The following is a 26364-nucleotide window of genomic DNA, read 5'->3' as shown; positions in this document are numbered from 1 at the left end:
GGTCAAACTTGTAGCAACATCCAGCAATATTTTGTTGAGGTAAGCTGCACATGTAAAAGTTATTAATCCTATCATAGTATACAAAATTTCCAGGAGCACTGAAGGATGCATTCAAAACCAAAGCACCCATCCAATCACAATTATTGATGTTAAAAAATAAATATAAGTCTATAATTCAACATTTGTAATGAAAGAAAAAGGATAGATAGTAAAAAAAAAAATTAAAGTAACAAATTACTGGGCTTATTCCAGCTGGGTGCAAGCATTTTCTTGTCCTAGTTGAAAATTTTTCAATTCACACCAGTGCTAGTTTGTACAATAAAACCCAGCTCATGGGCTGAGACAGTAAGACAACCTGAAGTATCTCAGGTGTTGCATTTACATCCCTTTTGGTAGTCTGAAGGCTCTGATGACCCAGATCCCCCTGGACCTGTCAGTTCACTGCTATGTTCCACAGCAAGCAGCTCATAGGCATCCCACTCTCCTACCTCACACAAAACTGCCTCTCATTTTCCCATTATGAAAAGAACAATTTGCCTCTAAACAACAGCACACAAACACCCGACTTCAGTGTGGCTGCTTCATTGTTTTCAGTCACACTTGTTAAGACACTTCACCCAGTGACCTATTCTTAAATCTTTCATTGAAAGAAACTGAGTTTAAGTGTTTATCTAGTAAAGCCTGTTCCTAACTGTATTCAAAGTCCATCTCTTTAAGGATGCCCCTGACAAGGCTCTCTATACTGCAGAGCTATGTTGTCAAAAGTAAGAAGTAGGAGCTACATGGACCAACACTGGACTTTTGTCTGCATTGGATGGTGACAGACATGCATTTGTGTTACAATGTGCTATCCTGCTTCCTTCAAAATACATGTGCATATTAAAACTAATCTATATGGAAGAACTATTACTATATTGCAAGAAACTGAACTGGCAGTTTTTTAAAGGTGGGTGACTGGAAACTCGAACTTTACCTTAATGAGATCAGCCTTCTTGGCTCCCAATATAGCCAGTGAAGAGAGACAGTGGGTGGGTGATGCAGAACAGCTAAGTCAGACTCCTGCCCTGACTCACCCTGTGGAGAGGACATCCTCTCTCTCTTTCTTTCTCTCTTTACTGAAAACTGAGGGTGTCTAGGCAGGATTGCGTCCCTCGGCAGAACTGTCCTTTAGGAATATCTCCTAGATTTAAAAGTTTCTATAGGGTTTAAATGGTCATTTATTTTACACTGTACTTTATTTAAGCAAGGTTGGCAAATAAATTGCTTAAAATGTGTTATTTTTAATATGCAGAAACAGACATAGCTGACTAATTAAAGAACACACTACTGAAATGTCTTAAAAAAATCCCAACTTGTTCCAGTAAAGTGGAATCAAATTTCATTTTCCTGATACCATGTTGCTTAAGCTACTGTTGATTTCACTTAGAGTCCAAAAAAACTTACCCTCTTTAAAACTAACACCAATTGATGCATCCTTCATACACATAGCTGTTGAGACACTATACTAATTTTTTTTTTTTAATAGCAAAATGACTGTTTCACATTTGCTTGTGTACCAGGGCAAGGAAAGTTTTGTGTGTTAAGACTGATCTTCTTTCCAAAACCATTTGCCTTCTAATAGACAATCACACCTTTGTCTGCTTCCCAGCTGAATTCTAGAAAAAGGCTTTTGTAAGAAAATGAAATAAATATATTCATACTGTGGCATCACTTTTTTTGTTTACATTTATACATATGCATTGTAAATTATTAAACCCTGGTATTTTTCTGATTTTCACTTCACAAGGAACTAGTACTAAGACTTCTTTTTGGTGGCTAAATAATCTCTCAATGTTCTTACCTGACCGACAAGCAATGTCCACGTCCTTTTCAAAATCAGTCTGTAACAAGAAACAACGAAATAGGACAACTATTATTAATTGAAAACTAAACCACAATACCTTTTTGCCAACTAGCGCTTCCAAAATGTCCTACTTACAGAGTCATAGTCTCTTAAAAGTGGTTTCTTGTTGCTGAGAAGGTGAAGTGTATTGTTTTACAACAGCAGAGCTTTACAAAGTTTCCTAAAGTATAACTGGGTGGTTTTCAAAGTATGCTGCCTGACCAGAAAAAATAAAATAAAATAGGTGGAAGTAGAGTATATAATTTTAATAAAACGATACAGTGTATAGTTTTTTATGTATATGGAAGAGTAACTTCTACATCTTATCGAAGGATCATCTTTAAGGAAGATTTTCATAGTATATTTTATAAACAGAAGTATGGAAAATAGCCTGCAATACAAATTACTGTGAATAAGTGTAATCCAATTAGTCCACCCTGTCTGAAACGTCATTAATTTGTTACGATGTGGTTATTTGTTATATAACATTCTGTCTATCCTTGCTACTAATGTAATCACATAAACTTCGCACTCCCTGAAAACAACTATTATTTGTTTCATCGGGCACAAATGAATTGTAAGAGCTAAGAATAAATTTTAACAGTTGAAAATCCAAGGACGCTTTTCCCAGTTAAACAAAACTATTTTCCTGTTAGAGAATTCAAGTAATTTTTAATTATGTTTTTATTTCCACAAAAAGTTATTACATGAAAAATGTTTAATAAAACTGATCTCTTTCTTGCTTGTGAAGTCCAAATATTGGATTCTTTTTGAGTCATCATTTTTGAAGGGCATCTGCTTGCTGAGCCTTGCATTTTTTTAGGGCCTGATCCTGCCCCCATTATAGTCAATGAAAAACTGTCATTGAAAGTGAAGGGACCAATACTTTGTCTTAATATAGTACCTAACAATATTAGTAAATCCAAATTGGCATACTGAGCCATTCACTATTTCCTTAATTTGAGCCACTAAATAGATTCCCCGTCTAGAATCTCTAGCACTTTCTCCTTGTCCAACTTAGTTTGAGAGGAACACTTTTCAAGGCCTCATGAAGGGAAGACTCTCAAATGCATCACTGCTCTTTACACCAACAGCAGAAAAAGTCACAATATATTATTAGATTAATTTCTCATTGTCTTATGTAAGAATCGTTTGTCATAAAGAACACTGGTGGAAGATACTAATTCATTGTGCTCCACTAAATGATCACACCAATAATTTAAAAGTTGCTAAGAGACTTAAGCAAGCAGATAGCAACCTAAACAGACTTACGCTTAAAAATTATGTTAATATTTCAGCTGTGCATACTTGCCATGTACAATACTGTAAGTTATTTCTTTTGGTTAGGAACACTAAATTAATAGTCAAAGAAGAAAATAAAAGCTAACCATGATTTGAGCATGTCCGTTAGGAAAAGAACTTGAAGAATCTGCATTGATTGGATCCTGGCAATTTCTCAGTCGACATCTGAATGCGTCTTGAACCTGTGAAAACAGTATCTTATACTGATTCTTGTGCAACATCATATACTCTACTCCTATTAAAGATTAAATTAAACTGTATGGAATACAATGCATGACTTTTCTTTAGCGTACTTAATAAATCAGAAGCAGTAAACATAAATGCTTATTTCTGCCATTTAATACACTTGCTATGTTTTGTGGCTACAGCAAAGTCTGTCAGTGTATCACATCAAGACCACAGAATTAGATTTGCCTATGGACAGAATTAACTAGTAGTCAGTCACGACTGACTGGTACTCAGTACAGAGCTGGTACTCAAGCCAAATCTGTCTTGGGTGATAGTATTTGGCTTTGTCTTCTCATTCAGTGTAGTACAGGTCTGATAGCAGGATTAATAGATATGCTATTAACCATTGCAAAATAAAATGTATCTTCTGCTTGATAAATGTAAGATTCTTGAAAGACAGTTCTTAACAGTTACTATAATCAGATACATAGTGCTCTCCTAATTTCATAATCTCTAACTCCATGTAAAGGGAATCTCATGCATCTCTTCTAGGAGTAAAACTCTTCAGATCAGGTAAATATCTTCAGTGTGAGCACAAGAAGAAAATAAAAGTGGACTGTTTGCACAGAGTCTGGTTTCTTGAAACCAAAAAAAAAAAAAAAAAGGAACTTCTCAGAAATTAGTGTTTACTAATATGATCCATAAAGTAAATTTGAAGACTTGTCCCTAAAACAAAAGTATACTTGAGGAATTATCTTTTCATAGGACAGGCTATTTCTACTTTGATTTTGGGCAGACCGTATGTCCAAAGAAATAATATTACACAACACTTTTGTCAGAAAGATGTGGTTCAACAGAGAGGCACATTCAAAAGAAAAATGCAGTTCCTGTTTGCTGGCAGTAGAATGCAAACACATTTTGCTGCTTTCTCACATGTACCACAGTAAGGACAGCAAGGCAACTTTTGGAATGGAAGTTTTTAAAATGTGAATTTTGCTTCCAGAAACGCAAGTGTCCATATTAGGACCCTGATTACAAGATGTGACTTGGAAAACAGGAACTTAGTTGGGTGACCTCCAATCAAAACAAACTAGTATCATTTCTTCTTTGAATATGAAAATGCTCTCAACAAAATGCCTACAAAAATCTACATTCCATTTATTATCTGTAGAAATTACTTGATGTCTTATTCAGAATAATTAAAAGGGAGAAAATTGTATTCTACTCATGGACATTTTGTGAACAGCAGAAGAGGATAATTCATTAATTGTTGCTGATGAAAAGCCGTCCCCTTTCAATACATCATATTCTACTGCAAGCTGTTTAAGAGCTTTCACAAAAGGGAAAATGAAATGGAAAAAAATTACTTATTTTTGTAATTAGAAAGCATTATTTTAAAGTGCTCAATCCTTAAATGAGTAAGAGTGCTCTGCAGTCTTGATAAGTGACTGTTGCAGGTGGAGGAAGACTAATATAGAGCAGAAAGAAGAATGAAGCAAGGTGGGAAGGTTTGGATTGATTTCAAAACACCGAGACTTCCCACATGTGATAATGTAACGTGTGCTTGACCTGTATTGTCACTCAGATTCTGATTTTAGGCACTACACTTGCTGTGGTTTTCCACGTGTTTGACGTTAATTTAATTTGGCATCTCCCAGTTGTTGCAAATTTAATCCAAGTCTTCTCTCACTTTATCAATGCTGAAGTCAGGTCACACTTCAGAGTTTTATGCTCTTGGATAAGCACTGACACAGTGATTTCACAAAAAAATAAAATAAAAAATCCCTCCCTCCAAAGCATCCCCAGCTGTGCTGAATCTCATTTCAAGCCTCATGATGCTTGATGCCAAAGCATTATTACTTCAGAACATACTGTGTGATCTCACTCTGTGCAGTGGACCTCCTTATTTTTGGGACTCTGTTCACGAAGCTTCCCCAGTTCAGATAGCTCCAGAGATCTCAAGACTCTCATGTCCTACTTTCACTACCTTCCATATTAAAGTGGTGAATCTTGATGTTTCGATCCTCTTAAATGTGCATGTTTCTTACAATGTTTCTGAAGTGCAAGCAGCATATGATTTGAACATGTTAACAGAATGTCAAATCTAGCTGTATCCATCATATTGACATATGTTGCAACTTCTAGGTGTCCTCACACAAACCAGAAACAAAAAGGTTGAACTTTCTAAATACCAGCTTATTTTTCTAAACTGCTTGTTCAAACTTGTTGTTTGAGTATGTAAAGACTGTGCTGTCTTTACATTTTACTTTGAAACATAATCTTGTTTTTTGCTCCTGCCTTTTAACATCAAGTTACAAGATTTTCTTAGAGCCAGACAGAGCAGCAGAGACAGATGTGATGAACGTGTGGATACCAGGGAAGTGGTTTCCTTAGCAACAGTAACCAACTCCAGGCTTTTATAACTTACCCTCTCCCTACTCATGTACTCTTTATTTTTCTCCTGCAATACAGAAATGTGGACTTTAGACGCCAACGATGCATTTAACCCAAATGCTCTCTAGTCAGCAGAGCACATCAAAAGAAGACAATACATGTGGGTTCCTCCCATCACCAGCATTAACAGGCGTTATTCAGTGTGATTCAAATTAGCTTTAAAGCATCTCTTGTTCAAGCAGGTCAGGCAAACCATTTTGCTCTGATGGAGAAGCTTCAGCACTAACCTCTCCTATCATTCTCTGTTCTGTGACACATACCAACTTCCAATGCCCAATTAGGTATTTAAACAGCAAGAAGAGGAAAAAAAAACAAACTAGGCTCTCTGGGCTAAGAAGGCAACATAAAGCAATAATACCTAAATTGTACTTTGCATTTTTCTTTCCTAATTTCCTAATGGTCTATAAGAGGTCTTATGCTTAAGTATTATATTTATCTTAGAAGTTAGGAAACAGAAGTATAGAAAGATTTAATGGAGGGCAGAAATAGACACAACACATCACTTAGTTCTCTTCTAGTTGTATGTCTTAGTGAATGTCCCTGGCTTCCTAACGCAGCCCTTGCCACACAAGATCTTTGATATAGCATACTAGAGAAAGTGAAAAATGTTTCCACCATTTATGTTTATATCAATATCACTAAGAGGAAAAAATGGGGAGTTTATATATATAATTGTAAAAGTCTGTGTCTTTTTGTAATGTAATTACAATAAAGGCATAGTAAAGCAGGGCTGTCCTCCTCTTCTTTGTTTGAATTTTATGGTGATATATTCCATCCTATATTTTTTTTCCTGACAGTCAGAATTATTGTTTTGCCTGTGCTGGCATGCTATAAATATTAGATCAATCCTATAGGCTATAACTGAGATAGCTTTGTAGCTGTCATCAAGAGCGACAAATACGTTGGCAGGGTTTCCTTGACAGGCACTGGCAGAGCAAAATTCTTTTGCAGACAACAGAAAGTAACAGACTATTCTTTCAGCTGGGAGGTACCCTGTACAGTGCAGAGACTGCATTGCACACTGTGCATGATGGCCACTATCTTGGTTTCTACTCACCTAAGGGTCTCTGGAGCTAGAAAGCCAGACTCTCTAGAGCCAGATTGAAACATAACTTACTGGAGTTACGTCTCTTTCTGTGTAGTAACCTGTTGCAGTAAACAATTATGTCTTTGCTGCTGCAAACTGGTCCATATAAGTGCAGACCATACACATTTTTGAAACAAAAATTGTTTCAAGTGCATCAACTTTTACTTCTTTGCTGTACTTGAAGAACTTTCTATTAATTTGCTTTTCCCATATGAAAAAGATTACCTTAATTAGTTCCTCAAGTGTTTTGTCCAGTTTACAATTTAGATCTGGAGGCCTAAAGATTTAATAAGTTCTGTCAAATAGAGTTCAAACAGCAATATGCCTAGGCTTCTTTGTCTTCCACCACCACCACTGTTATCATCTTGACTGGAGATAATCTACTGATTAGCAAATAAGTTGTCTCTGTACATTTACTTCTGCCTCAGTTGTCATGACTGAAGAAATAACTCCTTCCCCTTTTTGATAAGGGACGACTTTATCAAACCAAGGTGCTTTTGGGGCCTCATTGGGAAATCTTCTCACTAGGTCATTTTTTTAAATACCATGTGGATAGATTGATCAGCTGTTTTATCAAATGTTTTTCTTCTAGAATTTCAGTGTTAGGACCAGGAGGTGTAACTGCCAAGACTGGCTTGCAGGAACTACTCCTTTAAGTAGTTAAACGAAGTAATGATTCTTTGCAGTCAGATGAGATATGTATATGTGATGAGCTAAAAGAGCAGCAAATAAAATAAACCATAACTAGCTGATTGTCTACACACAAACAATTAAGATTCTAAGTTTCTGTATAAACGTCTTTATAAGCAGATATTTTTGCATATTGCTTGCACTAGAACCAGTGAGTTGAGTGTGGTTCAAGTCAAGGTAACCTACAAATTTGAAAACTGAGCTTACTTACAGAAAAGACTAATTCCACCTCTATCACCACAGTCCTACCTGTGAGTAGGGTCAGACAAGAATGTTTCCATGAAATGTTCCGCAATATCGAAGCGTTCCCTGGGAATGAAGCATTTGTGGCAAATAGCTGTCATTAGAGTAGGGAACCTGTCTTGAATTCAAGGCTTGGGGCATTGTGGGAAGATACCTGTTCAATTTCATCTTAAGCAGTCAAAATATTTTTTTTCCAAATAAACTCCTGCATTACTGCACCAAAGCAGGCTTTAATGTCTGATTTTTTTTTATTTTATACAGTGCTATGCTAAGTTACTTTTAAAATTTATCTTGGATTTTGGCCTGTTTTTTGACAAAAACAATGACTGATAACCAGGTATGTGTTGCAACCTCTCTGCATCCTCACAAAGGACACAAGAAAATGGAATTAGAACACGAGGAAATGGAATTAAGCTGCATCAGGGGAAGTTCAGACTGGACATTAGGAAAAGGTTCTTCAGCAAGAGTGTGGTCGGTCACGAGAACAGGCTCCCCACACCTGGCAGAGTTCAAGGAGTGGCTGGACGATGCTCTTAGTCACATGATTTAGGTTTAGGTAGTCCTGCGAGGAGCAGGGAGTTGGACTATATGATCCTTATGAGTCCCTTCCAACTTGAGATATTCTATGATTCTGTGATTCTGTGAAAGATAATGCTGTTTATACTGCTTTGTTTTTGAAGGTTTCATCTGCAACCTTGAGATAAAGATATATATTTTAAAATAAAAATTGTTCCTCAGGACAGTAAGTGGGAGGTGGTATCCCTTTCCAGGCTAATTAATATATACCAATGGAAATACAAATTTCATAGACAGGAAAACCAGTATGGAACTGCCATTCTTTCTACTGAAGAATTTAAATAAAAATAATTGCAGTGTCTTACCATTTTACTAAAATAATATGTGAAATGATGGCTTTCAGTTCTACAGATGAGAATACCCTCTTTCACAGATGTAAATCATATGGGGAAAGAAAATGCTGTAGAAAATAACAGGATAGCAAGACAGTTCTACATAAAATAGATTTGTCTTGAGTATTATCGCTTATTTTGCACATATTTTTATCCTGAGCAAAAAAAAAAAAAAAAAAGAAAAAAAAAGAAAAAAGAAAAGGTATTAAAGGAGGTAAGCCCCTTCCACTATGAAAGCTGCTAAACTAAGAAAAACAAAAGTTCATAGGCTCTAACAGCTTGAATAAAGTGGGATGGAGTCAGCACAATGGAAGGTGCTATTTTCTGCAAGATATTGATAAGCTTTTTCCTTAAAAATTGGAAACTTAATTATTTGGTAAGAAAATCACATATGCATACTGTGTAGGATAGTGGTATAAAGTTCATACAAAGTGGTACACTACTGAAAGACTGGAATAAATTATGTCACTCATAATTCTTTTTCATTAATATAGTGAGTTTCAATGTTTAAAGGGTGTGAATGGTGGAAAGGGAAACCACTGTGTGAGATTCCTCACTCAGTGTTGACAATAAACCTTTCCTGAAACATTTTCCTGTTTTTTTAGTCCTGAAGTGTTTTTGAATAACTCTTGCCAATCACAAGGAACCATTCTAGACAGTGTAATTTGGTCGATTGGTGTGGTAAATATCCTGAAGTTGATAAATGGCTAATGCATAGGTATGCCACTGGACAAGTCTGGCTCTCCAGTCTGGCTCTGCCCACTCATTTTTGATAGATGGTCCCACTACCACAGAACTTCCAGCAAATCTGTTGTGTTACTGCTCTCAAACCTATCTATCTCAATAAAAATGTAGGGTTAGTTATCAGGCTAGATAGGTTAGAGAAGCTGTCACTTGAGCCAGGTTAAAGAGCACTTGTTGTGATAGCTTTGACATCAGATTTCAGTGGTGATGAATTCTGCAGTGGGTGACACTGAGCTGTGAAGGGCAGGCCAGGGGTACTAGCTTTTCCCTGATGTTCTCAAAGCATTCATCTGTCTTCATCCTCACTGTCCCCATAACTTAAGTACGTTACCTTAAGTATGTACCTGAGTTTGTAGAACTGAAAGGGTAGATCTTCACCAACATAACACCTCATTTCCTTGTGTCCTCTTTCAGGGACAGTATAAGCAGAAATAATTTTGTGTTTTAGTTTTAGAGACTGTAAAAATCTATAGCTTTTGGTCTTCAGGAAAAGGGCATTCATGTAAGTATTTCCCTATACTCACAATATTGGGAAAGCCTAACACTTAAAAATATACTGAAGTTGGGATGGATTAAAAACCAGCTTTAATTAAGTGGGTACAGTTTTATACTGAAACTGACATTCTGCACCTGGAATTAACTGATCTTCCCCCTCTCTCTTTCACTTGTTCCTCTACATCTCACCATAAAATACTTTTCTCTTTCTATGAAATATATTTCCACAGAGCAAGCTGTATATAACATTAAAGAGCAGTTGAGAGATTAACAGGAGCACAGCCCTTTAGAAAACTGGGAAGCCATTCCTCACCTCCCTTCGAAGGATACAATGGACCATGACAATAACAAAGCCTTGTAATGAATCAAATACTGCAAAAAGTATCTGAAATAATATTGATCTTTTGTCTGTCATGGCCAGAACTGCAGACATCCAAGTCAGGGCCAGAAGTGGCAACACCACACAGGAACTCCAAAGGGATGCCCTATTGAAAGAAAGAGAAAAGCAGCACTGTAATATTGTAAAAAATGATTAAAAGCTCACTACTAAAATAAAACATATTTAAGGATGGCACTTTATCAAGTTAACTTGAAAATCACAGACAAGAATGTAACAGTGTCGGTACTTTATGATCTAAAGAATATCCTGTATTCAGTTAATAAACACAGTTGCAATTTTTTTTTGTTAAAAAGTATTTAAACGTGCTCAGCACTCTATACAGTGTTAGCAAACACAGTTGTCATCATCAAACTATTGTCTCACATGCACTGTATAAGATTTGTAACAAGAAGATGTAAATGATCAGGACTAACATGGCATTACTGGCGGTGGTGGCTGACAAAGCTGTTGTTGAAACTACTCCACACTTGGCACATTTGAGCGTCAAACCGCTATGAGGCTCACTCATCTGACTGCAAACAAACAGAACACCCACAAAAAGAACAAAATATTGAATTGTCACCAAAAAACGTTGCTACTGAAATTTAGCTTTTAAATATGATGTCATGCAGAAAAAGTAAGTAGACTTATTCAGGATGAATGCTCTATGTTGTTGCAAAACTGTACTTTTTACTTTACATTATTGTTAGCTTTAAATGTTAATGCTATGGGGCTTCATTGCATGCAGACTCTATTTCTTCCATTTAAGCTAAAAAAGGCCCCAAATGTCCAGTGATCAAAACTGCTCAGTACACTGAAGTAAACATAAGCACGTGCTAGGATAGACACACAAAGTGAAATCCCTCTATTCAGACCTGTTAAAAGACTGTTGTATCCAAACTTGCTTGAGAAAGAGTATAGGACACTTAAAGGAGGAGTATGAAGTATGTACAATTACAGAGCATTAATAGGGAAAGAAACCTGCAAAATATATTCAAGCATCAAATCAGTATGGGCGTACTGTATAGTCATATTTGTACTAGTGATCTGAATGGCCCACTAACATCTGGAGTAATTTTATTCATGCCATATGAAGGTCTGAATACAGGGCTTGAAATGTATGGAATCTGATGAAATAAATATCAGTTGGTACTAAAAAAAGGGTGACCTGTTTTGCATTTTAATAAAACACAGTACATAAGCATTAAGCTCAAAGCATTTTGTATGGACAATTGTACCTCGGCACCTGTCAGAAGAATTAAAGGGCAAAACCTGGAATTTAAATTTTCTTTTACATACAGCATGCATTCAACTTCCCGAGTCGACTAAATAAAGACTTTTGCTATTCCTTCTCTTTCTGCTATCAGATCCAGGAATAACCATAGCTGACTGAGATGTGACAGGAAGGGTGCTTTACCTATTCCCAGCTGGAAAGTGGTCAACGTGGTGAAGATAGATAACACTTCAGGTTTTTTCCCAGTTATTTCAACCAATGGAAATCCTTTTTATTGCCAAACCCAGCATTCACAAGATTTTTAACATACTGCCCAAAACAACATTGAACTCCAGTCGTTTCCATTTTGATAAAGCAAATAATTACTTTCCATAAAAAAAGTGCAGTATATTTTCCATAAAAATGCAGGTTTTTTTCCATAAAAAACAGTGAGAACCATGACCTTGTATAAGGTGATTGCGGGGTGTGAAAAGAACTCAGTGAATCCACATCAGTTTACACCAACTAAAGATCTACATTAATGAATGAACTACAAAAATGCCTTGGGTAAGCTTAACCTAAGCTTGGGAAAATACTTCCTGTCTTTGCTTGGCAATATTTCAACATTATCAGACTGGATTATTCTCTTTACATCTATAGATTTGTTCTGGATCTTGCAAATAATAGAATTTGATGTGTATATAGACCAAATATAATCTTTCTGGCTGGGCATCTATGTGTGCTACCCCTTATGACAGGAAAATGATTGATATCCATCAAGACAGTTGTTGATTCTCCATATGCTTATTAAGGTGGAAAAAAACATATGGAGTTAATGTATTTTGCCCCATTCACTGCTTTAAATCCTACATAAATTATTTCTACAGCTGAACTTTTGACTGAACTCTTGACAGGTATAAGCCCAATGTTTGCCAGAAAGAATGAAGTTGCCTTCCTGAGCATGGCTGGCAAGAGATATTTGAGAAATGAGTGACAGTCCCCTTTCTACTGGAGGTCAAATGTTGCACCAATTTCTATGCCCCAAAGAATGACTCTGGAATCTTCATCTGCCAAGTAGTATCAAGGAATGCTGTTGCCAAGCCACCATCTCATACTATCACAAAAGTTAAGATTGTTTCTTGATTAGGGCATCTACGTGCTTTCCCAGAATAGCTGTATTGTTTCTGACAGAATAATTTCTAGTTCTTTATCCATTTACTTTAAAATAAAATAACTCTTTACTAAGTTGCACACTGTTAGAAAGCAAGTTATTTGTTTCATCAGGAAAGTATGCTATAAGCAAATAGATTTCTATAGCCGACAATTGAGTAGCTGAAAAAAAAAATGATGCAGTTAAATCTAAGCTTGGATATCCTTAGAAAATGTACAAAGCCAAACCTGTGGCTGCTCCAACTCCTTAAATCACTGGAATTAGAGCAGAGGTGAATTTGAATTGGTGATTACTATGTTATTACTACTCTTGAAATAATTTGTGTAGTTTTATAATATTCTAGATTTCATCAGTGTTATTACACAGTTAAGAAAGTTGATGAGGCAATGTAGACAAAAGTAAGGTTAAGAAATTAATGCTTTCTAATGAAAAAAGAGGAAAAGAGAAGAAAAAAAATGAAAGCTTTTGGTACATATTTGTCAGAATAATGGTGAAAGAGCTGAAAACCAGAAAGATTTAATTGAATTAATATTAAATGCAAATCACACCAGTTGAAGTATTTATCATAAATTTGCTCATCTAACCAATTAATTGAACTTATTAAGAATACTACTGTTAGAGAAATGGTAAGATAATTCAAAGTGAGGCTGTAATAAATTTACCCACAGCAGTAATACACAGTAAAATAAAGATATCCTTGCTTATCATTGCTAGAAATGCAGATATTGGTAGTGTTAACTACATGCTGGCCCAAAAGACGATACTAGAACATGTAGCTGTAAAAAACAATTATGCAAAGTTTAAATATATTTTCATAAGCATTAAGAAGGTGATGATGCACTTGTGAAAGACTTTTCTCCAATATGGAATGAATCTAGGTTTGCTTCTGCAGTCCTTCAAACTGTTGTCATCCACTGAAAAACAGTTTCTGATACCACCACTGTCATAATCCTTTCTTCTCATGATAACAAACAGAATTTGAATGTAAATGCAAGTAAATAATCAACAACACAGAATTTCCATTTACCTTTTTTCTTTTTTTTTCTTTTAAAACATGTTTTTTTACTTTGAAATTTTATTACACTAATTTAGAACATACATCTATATAGATATGGATGTAAGAACAAAGGCAAATTCTTCACATAGTCAGAATGGCAGAATAGCATTGACCTCAGTAAGGCATATACTGCTGTAAAATATATTTTATAACAGCTTACACAAATGAGTAACATTTCCCACCATAGTAATTAAAGTTGACAACTAGAGAAAAATAATTGGTTCCTTCAGTACACGCAGTTCATAAAACTGTTTTCCTAACTGCAACAACTTTACATGTGCGACATTCTTGTGAAACCTCCACTCAGATTTGTTTAATCCTCATTATTATTAACTTAATACTGTTGTACTTGTGTTTTATTATGTTTAGTTTGTTTAGTTGCATTCCCTCAGGATAATGCAACAGCAGCTTTTGAGATGAATGGAATCTGTTAGACACACTGTTACACTGATATAAAAGTTCAAAGCACAATCAAAAGCATTTTTGGTGAATATCTGTAGTTTAAAATTGGTTATACAATTTTAATATGTTTTAAAATAACCCAATTGTTGCTTACCCCGCTCTGTGTTTGAGCTTTTTATCTAGGATTCCATCTCTGGAAACAAGTTTATTAAATACCAAAATGCCAATCACCATGTTGACCTGTCAAACAGAAAACAAACAGTTGATATTTCAGTGTCTGAAAGAAAATACTTTATCCTGTTGCTTCAGGAAAAGGCTCCTACAGGCCTGCAAAATGCCTCCTGTTACATTTCTGAGTATTCCATCAGAAATTGTGTAACACTGTCCCTGAGCACACCAAAAGTGTGTATTCTCAAAGGGGTAACACATACGCACACCGCAACAGGCTTATTTTTGAATCTTGAATTATGCCTGGTATCAAGTTATATGCATACATGCCTGCTGGCCAGAAGCTTGAGTAATGTAGCTTTAATATTTCCTCAGTTTCAATTGCAGTGATATATCCTATTCCAGGAAAACCACTGCATTTGAGTTGTGCGCACAGGGAAGAGCTAGTCAGAGCACACGATGACCGTAACCGTGTTCCTTTTCAAGCATTTATGGCCCATGTGGGTGTTCCCACTTATGCAGACCCAGCCTGTGGTTTTCCATATCCTCCTGCACATTAGTCATTGTCTATGTCATTCACCAAAATGCCAGTCTTGAGCCTTGTTTCACTGCAGTTTCCTTTTTTTTTGCGGGCCAGATGGACGCCTGGGGTAAATCTGTTTAGCTCCATTAGAGTAAATGGTGTTATGGTCACATACATGAGTTGAAGACCTAACCTAAAAAAAATTCAAGTGTTTCAGCAGTCAGACTTTGGCACTCAATGGACATACTAATGGCATTTAATGGACAACTTAATGACTGTTATTATCCATTTGTATTATTGAACTGAACTCTATGAACCTGTTTCTGCACAGCCTGCAAAGAGGTAATACCAAGTTTTGAATCTATTAAATAAATGTTCCTTATTTTTTTTCTTTTCAAACAGATTTTTCAAGACCTGTGCCAAAATACCTAATTGTTGCCAGTCTGCCCTGCCAACTCTTTTCCAGCTTTTCTTATTATCACTTTATTTTCAGCATTTACATTTTTTCAGCTGATGTTATATAATTCTTTTGCTTCGTACACTTAGGCTTAAGTGGCTGCATGGAACAGCCCCTTCCACAGCTACTAGCTAATGGTAGGGCAAACTGCAACTGTGAACTTCAAACATCTCTGAACAAAGCTTGCCAATTAGACAGAGAACATACAGTTCCATGTGAAAATTATGACTGGCTTTCTGTAAACATCCTTGGCTCCTCTATCATGACAGGGACTGTGAGTTGTACAAAAGGATCCTGGCTTAACTCCAGGCAATGATGAGACAAACTCTATGGGAGTAGTAAACATCAATTTCAGGAAAATCTATGTAGCTAAATGGCTATATCTTTCATGCCTACTAAGACCGATTCCTTTTTGCAAGGGGAAATCAGAAATAACCGGTGTTGATAGAACTGTCCTAGTATAAAATTGGTGGAGTGGAAAGAATTAGATTCTAAATCTGTAAGGGAAAAGTGCTAAACAAATTATTGTGAAAAATCCATACAGACTGCAGAGCAGATGACTGAGAGCCGATGGCACATGTAGGGTGCAATTCATCTTACCCTAAAGTAGACACCTGAAATACTTCTGACGGTTTGAGCCCTAAAGTGCATATTTTTCTCCACTGACAATGAAATATGGCTGGGATAACTTAGCTTAGGTGCAGAAATCTACCTTGCAGATGTCTACAATTAGGCAAAGTGAATCCTACACCTCAATGCATTTCCAGAGATGTGGAAGATTAATAAACAAAAGAGTAACATTTCCCAACTATGATGATTTGTTTCTTTGCCTTCAAAAGCAGTAGCCATGGAGAACTTGCTGGCTGGTTCCACTCCTCCTGTTGCTTTTGCTGGCACAGCGCTACACTGCCAAGCAGCACTCTATCAAGACTGTCACTGAACTTCACAAGGCAGTGACAATTCCATAGATGCTACTGATAATAACTCAGTGATGCCTGTAACAAGTTTTCTGTGCTACTAATCAGTGCATTATTCTTTCACAGCTTACTGTGTAAATATGGAGAGATAACTGGTATAAAGAAGTGACACAATTAAATGAATCATGCATTCAAAATACTGAAGGTATGTTAAACAATACTGAGCTCAGTATTTGCAACAAAATGTAATGCTACTGCATAGTTAAGCTTTTATAATTTAAATAGCACATTCCATAATTTCATATGAAAATACTGGAAACTATATTAATGTTTACCAAGACAACAGCAGCTGCAGGTCCAACGAAAGCATAAAGGAGCCCACCTTCAAGAGACAGCCAACAGCTGGAAAGAACATTAGAGAAGAACTAACACAAATTAAAAATAAGTATAACGCATTGCCAAGAAAGCATTAATAATTACTACAGCATGAGATTCTTCCAGTGTATGTTCAATCCTACATATAGAGATTCATATGCACACACACAAAAGAATTACTTTGTTGATATGATGAAGTAGAGTTGAAAGTTATTTCCATTACCAATTGTTAATGTTTCAAAAGTTTTAATGTGAATTATACATATACTGAAATGCCTAAAATGTATTAAGAGCACAATAGAAAATAAGTTTGCAAGTCTTTATTGAATCTCCTCTAACCGTGTATGATGAGTTAACTGCACAGGTCTTGCTAGGTAGGTATCTAGAAACATTTCTAACTTACAATGTCTGACAGTTCTATACTTAAAGCAATGAAAGGTCAAGGACTTGTAATGCAGAACTTCAGAAAAAACAGGTCTCAACATATCTTCTCTTATGTCATTTAGTAATTGCTATTAGAACTAGGTCTTACAGAAAATATTCCCATTAAAGAAAAATCATTTATGATCTAACTGTTCTGTATCCTCTGGAATATTTTGCAAACAATTTAAATGTATATTTTAAAGCATCTGAAAACTGTATTTTCTGGTGAGCTACTAATCTTGCAGAGTTTGTCATACTGCATCAGGGCTTTCACTGAAAACCATCAGATTTCCAAACACAGATCGCTTACAGACTCAAATTCTAAATATTTGATACACCATGGTGTAAATCTTTCCATATCTGCAACAGATCAGGAGCTTCACACACTCAAGTAAATGCAGCTGTGCTATTTTCCTAGTGATTACACATTCAAAGAACTGCATGTTTATTTGAATGCATGATCACACCTACATATAAGAAAACCCAAGTATATGCATTCAAATACTTTACTTGGATCTTACATCCAGAAACGTTCACATCAGAATCATACATATCTTCTTTTTTTTTCCAGTACTGTTTTTGTACTTTTGAAAAACACGTAAATTAAATGCAAGCACATCATAATATTAATGGTCTGTTATGGCTGGAATTCTAACTGCAAAGAATAAAAGTGTTTCCCATTGCAATGAAGCCATGTGAAATCTGCCACATGAACCCAACTGCACCAGTGTGCTAAATTCTGGAATGATAGATTGAAGTAAATAGTTCATATCTGCTATGCTGTTAAAAAGGTAATACATGTCAGGCTATTCTACATCCTACCTCAAAAAACAACTACAAAAATAATGTTCAATTTATTTTTGTAATGACAAATTAAAATGCTTTCAAAATTTTCTGCTATTTTTCCAAAATCCAAGTTATTTGTTGTGAGAGACTGAGAACATGGGCTTCTGAGAGAGGGGAATGTATTCACAGTGTACTTCCCTACCAGTATGAACTTTTAAACTTAGTGAAGATGACTACTCTGCATAACTAAGACATGTAATTAAAATTTTCATGTTTATTGGGAGAGAGAAACATCAGTTCATAAAAATTTTTGATGTATTGTATTTGAAACAATTTCAGTTACCTGTGCCAGTAAAAAGGGTCAACAAGATTTTTTTAAATAAAAAGAAAAGAGTTTCTACCACAAAAATCTTTAAGACCAAGGGAGAATTGTTCCCTCCTTTTCCCATGCCCTCAAGTAAAAAGGTTGTTCAAAAAAGTGACTTCCATTTACAAGCAGAGCTGGAAAAAAATGTAGAGGTTGTCCTATTTTCTTTATACAATCTGAATTTTCAACAATCTGGATTTTCAACAATGTGTGATGTGATTATTGCAATGTATTCAATATCTGCCAGTTGATGACTCTGAAATGTGCTTTTTCCCAATCTTGTTCTGTTGAAGACTTTTTGAAGACAGATTCTCAGGTGCCTTCTTATACTGTAAGGCAGTTGTCAATTTTTTACTATTTTTTCCTTCTTCTCTTCTTTTCTTTTTCCCTGATAGCTTTTTTCTATGCTTTATAGTTGTTTTTATTTTGCTCTCCTGTTCTGTCTTCTTTCTCCCTGATCCCCACATAGCAGAAAGCAATTTAAATCGATTTGTATTGAAAGCATCCACTGGTGGTTTTATGGGACCGTGTTCCATGGTCATAAAATTCTGCTGAGTGATGAAGTATCTGTAGACTTTCTCCTGTGTACGGTACATTTTATGAGTTGTTTGACGCTCTTCAGGAGAATGGTTCCTTCTCTTAGGAAAGCATGACTATGACAGCATTTTAATTTTTGCTGATATAATGAATTCCTGGACATCATCTGCACTGCTCATTAATATATAGCACTGTATGTAAACATGAGTAGGTCACACAGGTTTATTAACTATAACTTGTAGTAGTGGTGCTTTCATAGCTCTGATCATCTGAAGAGAGGTAGCAATTATTAGACTCACAGAAACAGTTAGAAAAAACAATCAAGCTTTCAGACACACAAATCTTTTTCAGATGTCCTGAAATATCTAAAAACTTGTCACTGTGGTTTTTTATTGTTTTTAGGAAATCCCTTCAGCTTCTGTATCTATATCAGTGCAAGTGTCTGTGTGAAATAGTTTTGATATGTAGTTTTAAATATACAGTAATATAATTGTCTAATAATTAGGACTGAAAGAAAAAGATAGAAATTGGAGACTATTGATCACAGAATTGGTTCGAGTGTGAACAATTAAAGCCAACCCCCATCAGTCATATACCGTATGAAACTGAGATCTGCTTCAAAGATCCTTCAGCCTTCTCCTTTTCCATCAATCTCTTCATGTGTTGGACTATAGAACTGGAATAAATGCCTTCATTTTCACTTTTAATTTTCTCCATTTGAAATCATTTTCAAAAATAGCATCTTACAGACCAAGAGTAGTTTGCAACAGGACACATTTCTGATGGCAGCATATGCGTAATTGATTGCAGCTAAACAGGCCAAATATAGTGTAAGCAGTTAAAAAACTTACACAAGTGCTTTAGTTAAGGGAGGAGGAGCAGGACAGGAGTTCTGCTTTTACACCGCCCAACAGCTGTTATGGGACACAGGTCTTTGCTGGCTTCTAGAGTGGGACAGCACATCAGCTGGTGATGGAGGAAGAATCTCCATTCCTTGCATTCCCTGTTTTCCTTGTGTAATTCTGATGTCAAATGCCAAGAAAATGTACTTGCAAATAAGATGAGAGCTGCATTATGGTTCTGTTTGTCCCTTGTACACCTCCTTTTGTGTTTTTGTCCCATGGTACTGTGTCAGCTGAATTTGAATCGTGGGAGAGGAGCTGTTACATGTAGAGAGACCTGCTCTTTTTTACTTTCCAGGTTACCCTTAATGAATGATTTGTTGCTTTGTCTGAATATTTCAGTATATCCTCTTTTAAAAATGCATTCAGCCCAGGAAGGAAGCAGGAAGCAACACAAACTAAAACAAGTAGTCACACATGAATAATTTCAGTAGAGTAAATGCAATCGGATTGATCCTGCAAGGGACAGAGCTACATCCCCAATGGGGTCTGGACATTGTAATCTTCTGATTTGTAATTCTCACAGCTTAAATATTTCTCCAGTCCTGGTTCAAGGGCTAAATAATAAAAAAGCCACCAAGATGAGCACATATTAGTTAGAAAAAAAGTCAGAGGAGCAGGTCCTCAATATAACTCCCAAAAGACGGCTAAGAGCGTTGTTTCACTAATGATTGCCAGCTATAAGTGCAAGTTAAGTGCTTCAGTTAGGTAAGCTATTCCTCATTAAAAAAATGCAAGACACATGTTGTCACAATTTAAGACTAAAGAGCTCAGTGGTTAGAGCCGGTATTCCGGAGGAGATTTGTTTTTGAATCCTTACCCACCCAGAGCTGGAGTGAGGGCTTGAAGCCTCCCCTGCTACGTGCCAAGATGTTGGGATACACAGGACAGGGAGGGGGAATCCTGATCTCACTCAGTGACGATGCTAAGGAGAATAATTAAATATTCATTGAAGCGAGGACTTGACCTAAGTCATCCGCATCTCTGATGAATGCCCTCATTACCAGGCTACAGAGTCATATTTCCTCTCTTTCTGTCCAGATGCATACTTAATTTCTTAGGCAACGTGAGGAGAGCTCCAAACAGGACGACTGAAGGAAATGCACTCTTGCATACATAATGTCTCGGTGGTTGGAGCGGTTTCCTGGCAGGAGGGAGGCTCAGCCCAAGCTCTTTCTTCAACAGGAGACAACCGAAGGGTAGCCATGCTGAGGAGTGAATTTTCCAGGGTGCTAAATACGCACTGGAACCAGCCAGGTGGCTAAACTGGAACTGTATTAATAAAATGTAAATGAAGTACACAGATCCCTTCCTCACTGTCTCTCAAGTGCAGCCCAGTTCAGGAAATGGGCTGGATCAGGCCCTCCAGGAGAGAGGAGATGGATGGGAGAGCTATTTTGAGAGTTCTGCAGGGCTTTGGCTCCAAAAGCTCAGGGGCATTAAAGCTGAGGTACGTGCTTGGTGGGCAGAAACCTGGGTGCCAAAGAGACTCCTGACAGTACAATTTTAGACATGTTTAGAGGTTGGCAAAGGCTAGCCATAACATTTAACGTTCTGTTTGGTAAATGTATATAAATGTTAGGTGTCTAAGTGGACCTAATCCTCAGTGTTTCTAAAAGGCTTGCTACTTCAAAACCTCACAAGAAATCCAGGATCCCTGGCGCTTTGCTGAGCTCAGTCCAAGACTGGCATATGGTTTTCTCTTTGTTCTTTTGTGGACCACTCAGTGACTCTTAGGGCAGTTCCAAGTGTGAATGGATACCTGTAGAGCCTTTAAACTATGCTACGTAATTCCTGATGGGTATGACAGTATTGTTAATTAAAAACATAATTTATCATTTCAGATTGACTTACTAGTGGGCTGTTCCATATCCTTTTGTCTTGGTAAAGCCTATTGATATTGCAACCACTAATGCTGGTAAACCTGAAAAAACCAAAACAGTAATAACCATTAGATACTGAGTAAAATATTGCTGTTCTGCCTGGACAAAAAATGACAGGGCAAGCTAATGCAAAATGGCCAGTTTTACATGGAATGAATCATTTAATGAAGCACAGTGCTATTGCAGGATTTGTTTTTCTGAAGCACTGGCAGGGAGGAGGACACTGTTTTCTGCCCACAGTATACCACTTTGATGTAGCTAACTTACTGGTACATTTGACAGGTCTTAAAGTGAACTAGGAAGAGGCTTCATGAATATTCAGTGAATGTTTTTTCTTGTTTTATTTTGATTTCTTGATATTACACTATGCCAAAAATCTTCTAAAATTTTGTTAAAACATATTTATAAAAGAATGCTAAAATATACACCAGCATAGCTTGAGCTTGAGATAAAGTGGAAAGGCTCCTAACCTAGTTTTCTTTTTAGTAACATGCTGTCTACTATCTTTCAGGTTTACTGAAGAAAATGATAATATTCTTGACATTGTCACTATATTAAACGTTCATTCCAATGATTCTGAGGAAATGAATTTTACAGACTTACCCCATCCAAGGCACAGGAAACGTTTCCTTATGAGCCGTGTCCTAATTTTTCCAGTAACAGCCATATATGACTGCCACGCTTCTGTCAAAACCCAACAGAATGAAGCTAAGAAGAAGAAGTGTAAAAATGCGGTGGTTGTGGTGCAGATGCCCTGCAGGGAGCAAAGAGAAGCTCATGCTGAATACTTAGGGACACTCATTTCTCTCTTCAATTCAAAGAGTTGTCATATTCTATCATCTTGACCTTTATCCTTAGCATCAACTCCCCCTTTATGATGTGGTGGCCACAAAGAGAGAGAGAAAGAGAGATGTTGATGGGGATTACGCAGAAGAGGATTTGACTGTTTTCCCAAACACTGAGTGTGCCGAGCAGGGACAAAGAACACAAAATAAATCATGCCACCAGATTTTTCTCTACACATTTCCTTTGACCAGGGATCATCATAAAGCCATTGTGGTAAGCAAGTTACTAAGTTACTGATTATAAAATCTCACAGAGCTGAATAAAGAAAATGTGGGGATACAAATGCCCCTAATTGCCAGTTATATTTTCTTTCCCTCCATGCAGAAAGATCCTGACTGTAAATCTGAATTTTAGTCAATAGATCGTTTGATTTATTTGATTTTTTATTTAAATCTTATAGAACATTAACTTATTGGACTATACTCCCTGAGATCTTTTTAGTCAGGTTTAAGCATCATAACCTCAACAATTACCCTGAATATTGTTTTTATGGGTATCAGTCATTTGTCATTTGAAAAGTATTTTGAGCACATGCAATCGGCTTTCTTTTGTCACTGTAGCCCTTAATTAAACTTGACATTGTAGCTTATATAAATGAGCTTCTTGGCATAAATGATGATCTACTCTCGGCTGTGTGCTTAAAATGCCAGTTGCAGGCTATAAAATGCAGTGTGCATTGTACCTCAGCACCAAAACCACACCAGTAATGTTGAGAATATCTGTATCACAATTTATCCTTATCAGAATTTGAAGTATCAAAATTATATCAAGGTTAAAAAAAATATTTCACACACCCAATATTAATAATGCAAGATCGTAGTTGAGAAATATAGATATTCTTTTTCTGATTATTTATTTATGCGGCATACAAATCTACTTAATAGCTATCTTACTTACATGCATGTAATAAAAGGCTAGCCAATATTTTTAGTAAAATCCCAGTTCAGCAAACTATTTAGGGAGAAAAGATGTAAGTTCCTAATTATATATAGATGCTTGCATATAGTGTTGAATCAAGGCCAGTAGCTACAAAAATTTGGGAAGGATAAGATATATATGACACCACGCATGTTTTTTGTTCATTTTATATTCCTAATTATTTTCAGGTCTTTTTGGTTTGAATTTTCTATTGTGTTACTTTTCCCAGATTCTAATCTGAAATCAATTGTGTTGGTTCACTCCAATAGTTATCTCAAAAACATAGCTGATAGCTGATATCAGCTGATATTAGCATTAGCTGATATCAACCTCTGAACTTTCAAAGAGTTATGAGTCTTTGAGTCAAAATTTAGAGTTTGACTCAGAAGAGTCAAAACTTAATGATTTCCTTCTATGAATTTACAGATGTGACAAACACCTTGTTTTCTAATCCTGGGTCAAATTGTCTATTTAAATCTGGGGGAAAGAGGTTCTATGTAATCATATGCAAGAGAACTACTGTTTATTTTTAAAAAGCGAGGAATGTAAACTGGAAAAATACAGCAGATCCTGAAAATGCACTAGTCATTCCATCCTAGATTTTGTCATAAATTCTTATGTTTAGGTGTCCCTAAAGTATGTGGATTCATAAAATCTATCCTGGTAAAGCCTGACTGATAGCAGTATTTCCTGTATATGAAAAATAAATACTTATTTAAAATGAAAGCTATGCGGTGAAACACACAATAAATATAATAGAAAATACAGAAATGTCCTTTCTTTTACTAGCTGACTCACAAATTATGAATTCCCACTATGCAACTTTAATTTGCTTTCCTATCAATGTTTTTGTAAAAGCTCGCATGTTCTGTTGGAACAAGAATTTGACAATAAAATTACTTTTGAGGAACAGTACAGAATCTTTTAGGGAGAAACTGCATAGGTAAAACACAGTATTACCCTGAAAAAAAGTGAATATACTATTTCCCTTATAAATAATGCAAATACAAACAAATCCTGATCTTTTAGGTGAAAACATTGCTAACTCTTATGGCTGTCTGAGTATAGACTGTGGGATTTAGTTCATAATTTATCCCCTGTATTGAAAGAAAGATGGATAATGATAATCTGAGACAAATGTGGACATGGTTGTTGTAGGAGAAAAAACTGTGATGAAAATGTTAATGATCATGTTGATCACAAAATGAGAAGACAGAAGCAAGTTTTATTAGAAGCGATCTGTGGTCTAGCTGGAATATATGACTGCTGATTATAACTAACTCTTCTGAATGGCAGACAGGGGTCTAATGAACACCAATGGTAAGTCTGTATCATTGATATAACAGCGTATTTGCATCACATACCATCAGAAAGATGCAAATCAGCCTCAAAACATCACCTAACAACCGCTGTGGGACGGTGATGACAGAATCATGTGCAGGCAGTGCTTGAAGTGAATTCAGCCTCCCTCCTTCCCCAGCCAGAGAAGCAGTCCTGGCAAATGAAACTCCCCTCTCCCAGGTATAGCCATGGGCTCAGCACAGTTGACCAATACCCCCCTGGAAATCTGGTTTTTATGTACTTCTGTATTCTTCCCCTCTGATAAACAAATAAACAAACAATGCTGTTCTGTCTGGGAAAGCGCTATATCTGGGAAGTCTATTTCCAAATAGGAACAAAAATTCATTTTCACCAAAGGCTGTTATTAAATGGGGCATTGAGTATCTCTAGCCAGAGAGCCATAATTTTAGCAAGTACTTTATTAGTATTTTTTTCTTTCTCACCGGGTCATGGACTACTCCCAAACTCTCCTTCTCCCTCTCCTCTTCTCCCTTGCCAAGGGACCACCACCTCCCCTCACCTTGCTGCACATGCAGCAGCATCACTAAAACCTTGTGGCCCATCACTCACAGAAAGCTGCAGTGTGTCAACCTGTCTGCACCAAGAGATAGTGGTACACATCTTCCCCATTGCTTTAGGAGGAGATGCTTCTTATTTGTTTCTAATTCTAGTTTATGAAAACTCACTGAATTAATTACCTGTGCTGAGCACCTGTCAACTTGCAACAAAATGAATTTTAACAGCCTAATTTATTCACTATTTCTTCAAGCTTCTGAAATTAACTCAACTCTGTTACTCTAACCTCCTCTTCCTCCCATTGCTGTTGTTCTCAGCTCCCCATATTTAATTCTAATTACAAGTGGGGGAAGGGAGCTTTTCTGTCCTCAGAATGCACAATTTCATGAGCTTTAATTGAGCTTCAAGTGTTTAGGTACCTTGAATATCTAAGACCATTCATCCCTTATTAATAAACAATATACTATTGAAAGCAAGAGCTCACATCAGGTACCAAATTATTTCGTTATTTCATTCTTGTAAGGCACCCACTCTGAATGAGGGTACTGAAGCACAGCTGAGAAATGTAAAAAACTGTGCAAATTCAAATCTACTTATTCTAGTGATTAATATTTTTAATGTAATAATTATGAATAATTTAGAGAATATTTATCCATTTTTATGACCTACAAAAAGTAGGTCATAAATGTAACCTCAAAATAATCATTTATCATTATTTTTGGAACACCTGGTTGTTGATTTTTTTAATAATAGAACAGTGTTCTTTTTTAATAGCAGTGTGAACAGATCTTCCATGCAAAGACAAAGAGGGTGAAGTAAGGACACCTGATTTGTCTTCTTGCCCTGAAACAGGTTCTTTTTCCTTCAACAAAATAGTTGCCTGTCTCTGAGTTGTGATAAATAGTATAAGAATCAAAGCTACTGGAAAATGAACATGAAAAATGAAATCTGTATTGGTGATAGCAAAAGGAATAGGGCTAAAATCCACTCAGTTGGATTATGTTATGAAGTAGAAATGAAAGCTAGTAGAAAATAATTTAAATAATAAAATTTCTTGGACATTGAAAATAATCTTGCCCTTGATTTAGCTCTGAGGAGATAAGCCTAAGGAGATAAATTAAATGGGTACTAATTTTATTCTTATGAAGTTCTGATCATGCACTGAATACACAAACAAAGAGCACTTAAAGGCCACAATAAAGAATAAACG

At 36.2% G+C, this 26364-nt stretch overlaps 1 protein-coding gene across 1 annotated transcript in view; it reads right to left on the bottom strand.

Annotated features, from left to right (window-relative positions):
- Nucleotides 1-26364, bottom strand: part of ADGRB3 (adhesion G protein-coupled receptor B3) — a 464328-nt gene that overhangs the window by 23868 nt on the left and 414096 nt on the right. Inside the window, exons 19-26 of the mRNA XM_072857823.1 lie at nucleotides 22137-22287; nucleotides 21505-21574; nucleotides 16596-16662; nucleotides 14350-14435; nucleotides 10787-10885; nucleotides 10287-10458; nucleotides 3271-3366; nucleotides 1841-1880 (exon numbers count right to left, since the gene is read on the bottom strand). Coding sequence (XP_072713924.1) covers nucleotides 1841-1880; nucleotides 3271-3366; nucleotides 10287-10458; nucleotides 10787-10885; nucleotides 14350-14435; nucleotides 16596-16662; nucleotides 21505-21574; nucleotides 22137-22287 — 781 coding nt within the window. The remainder of the gene's footprint in view (nucleotides 1-1840; nucleotides 1881-3270; nucleotides 3367-10286; nucleotides 10459-10786; nucleotides 10886-14349; nucleotides 14436-16595; nucleotides 16663-21504; nucleotides 21575-22136; nucleotides 22288-26364) is intronic.

Source organism: Ciconia boyciana, chromosome 3 (genome assembly GCF_034638445.1).
Source record: "Ciconia boyciana chromosome 3, ASM3463844v1, whole genome shotgun sequence".
NCBI lineage: Eukaryota > Metazoa > Chordata > Aves > Ciconiiformes > Ciconiidae > Ciconia > Ciconia boyciana.
Note: the sequence above shows the minus strand (reverse complement) of the source record. Positions and strands in the feature narration are given on the sequence as shown.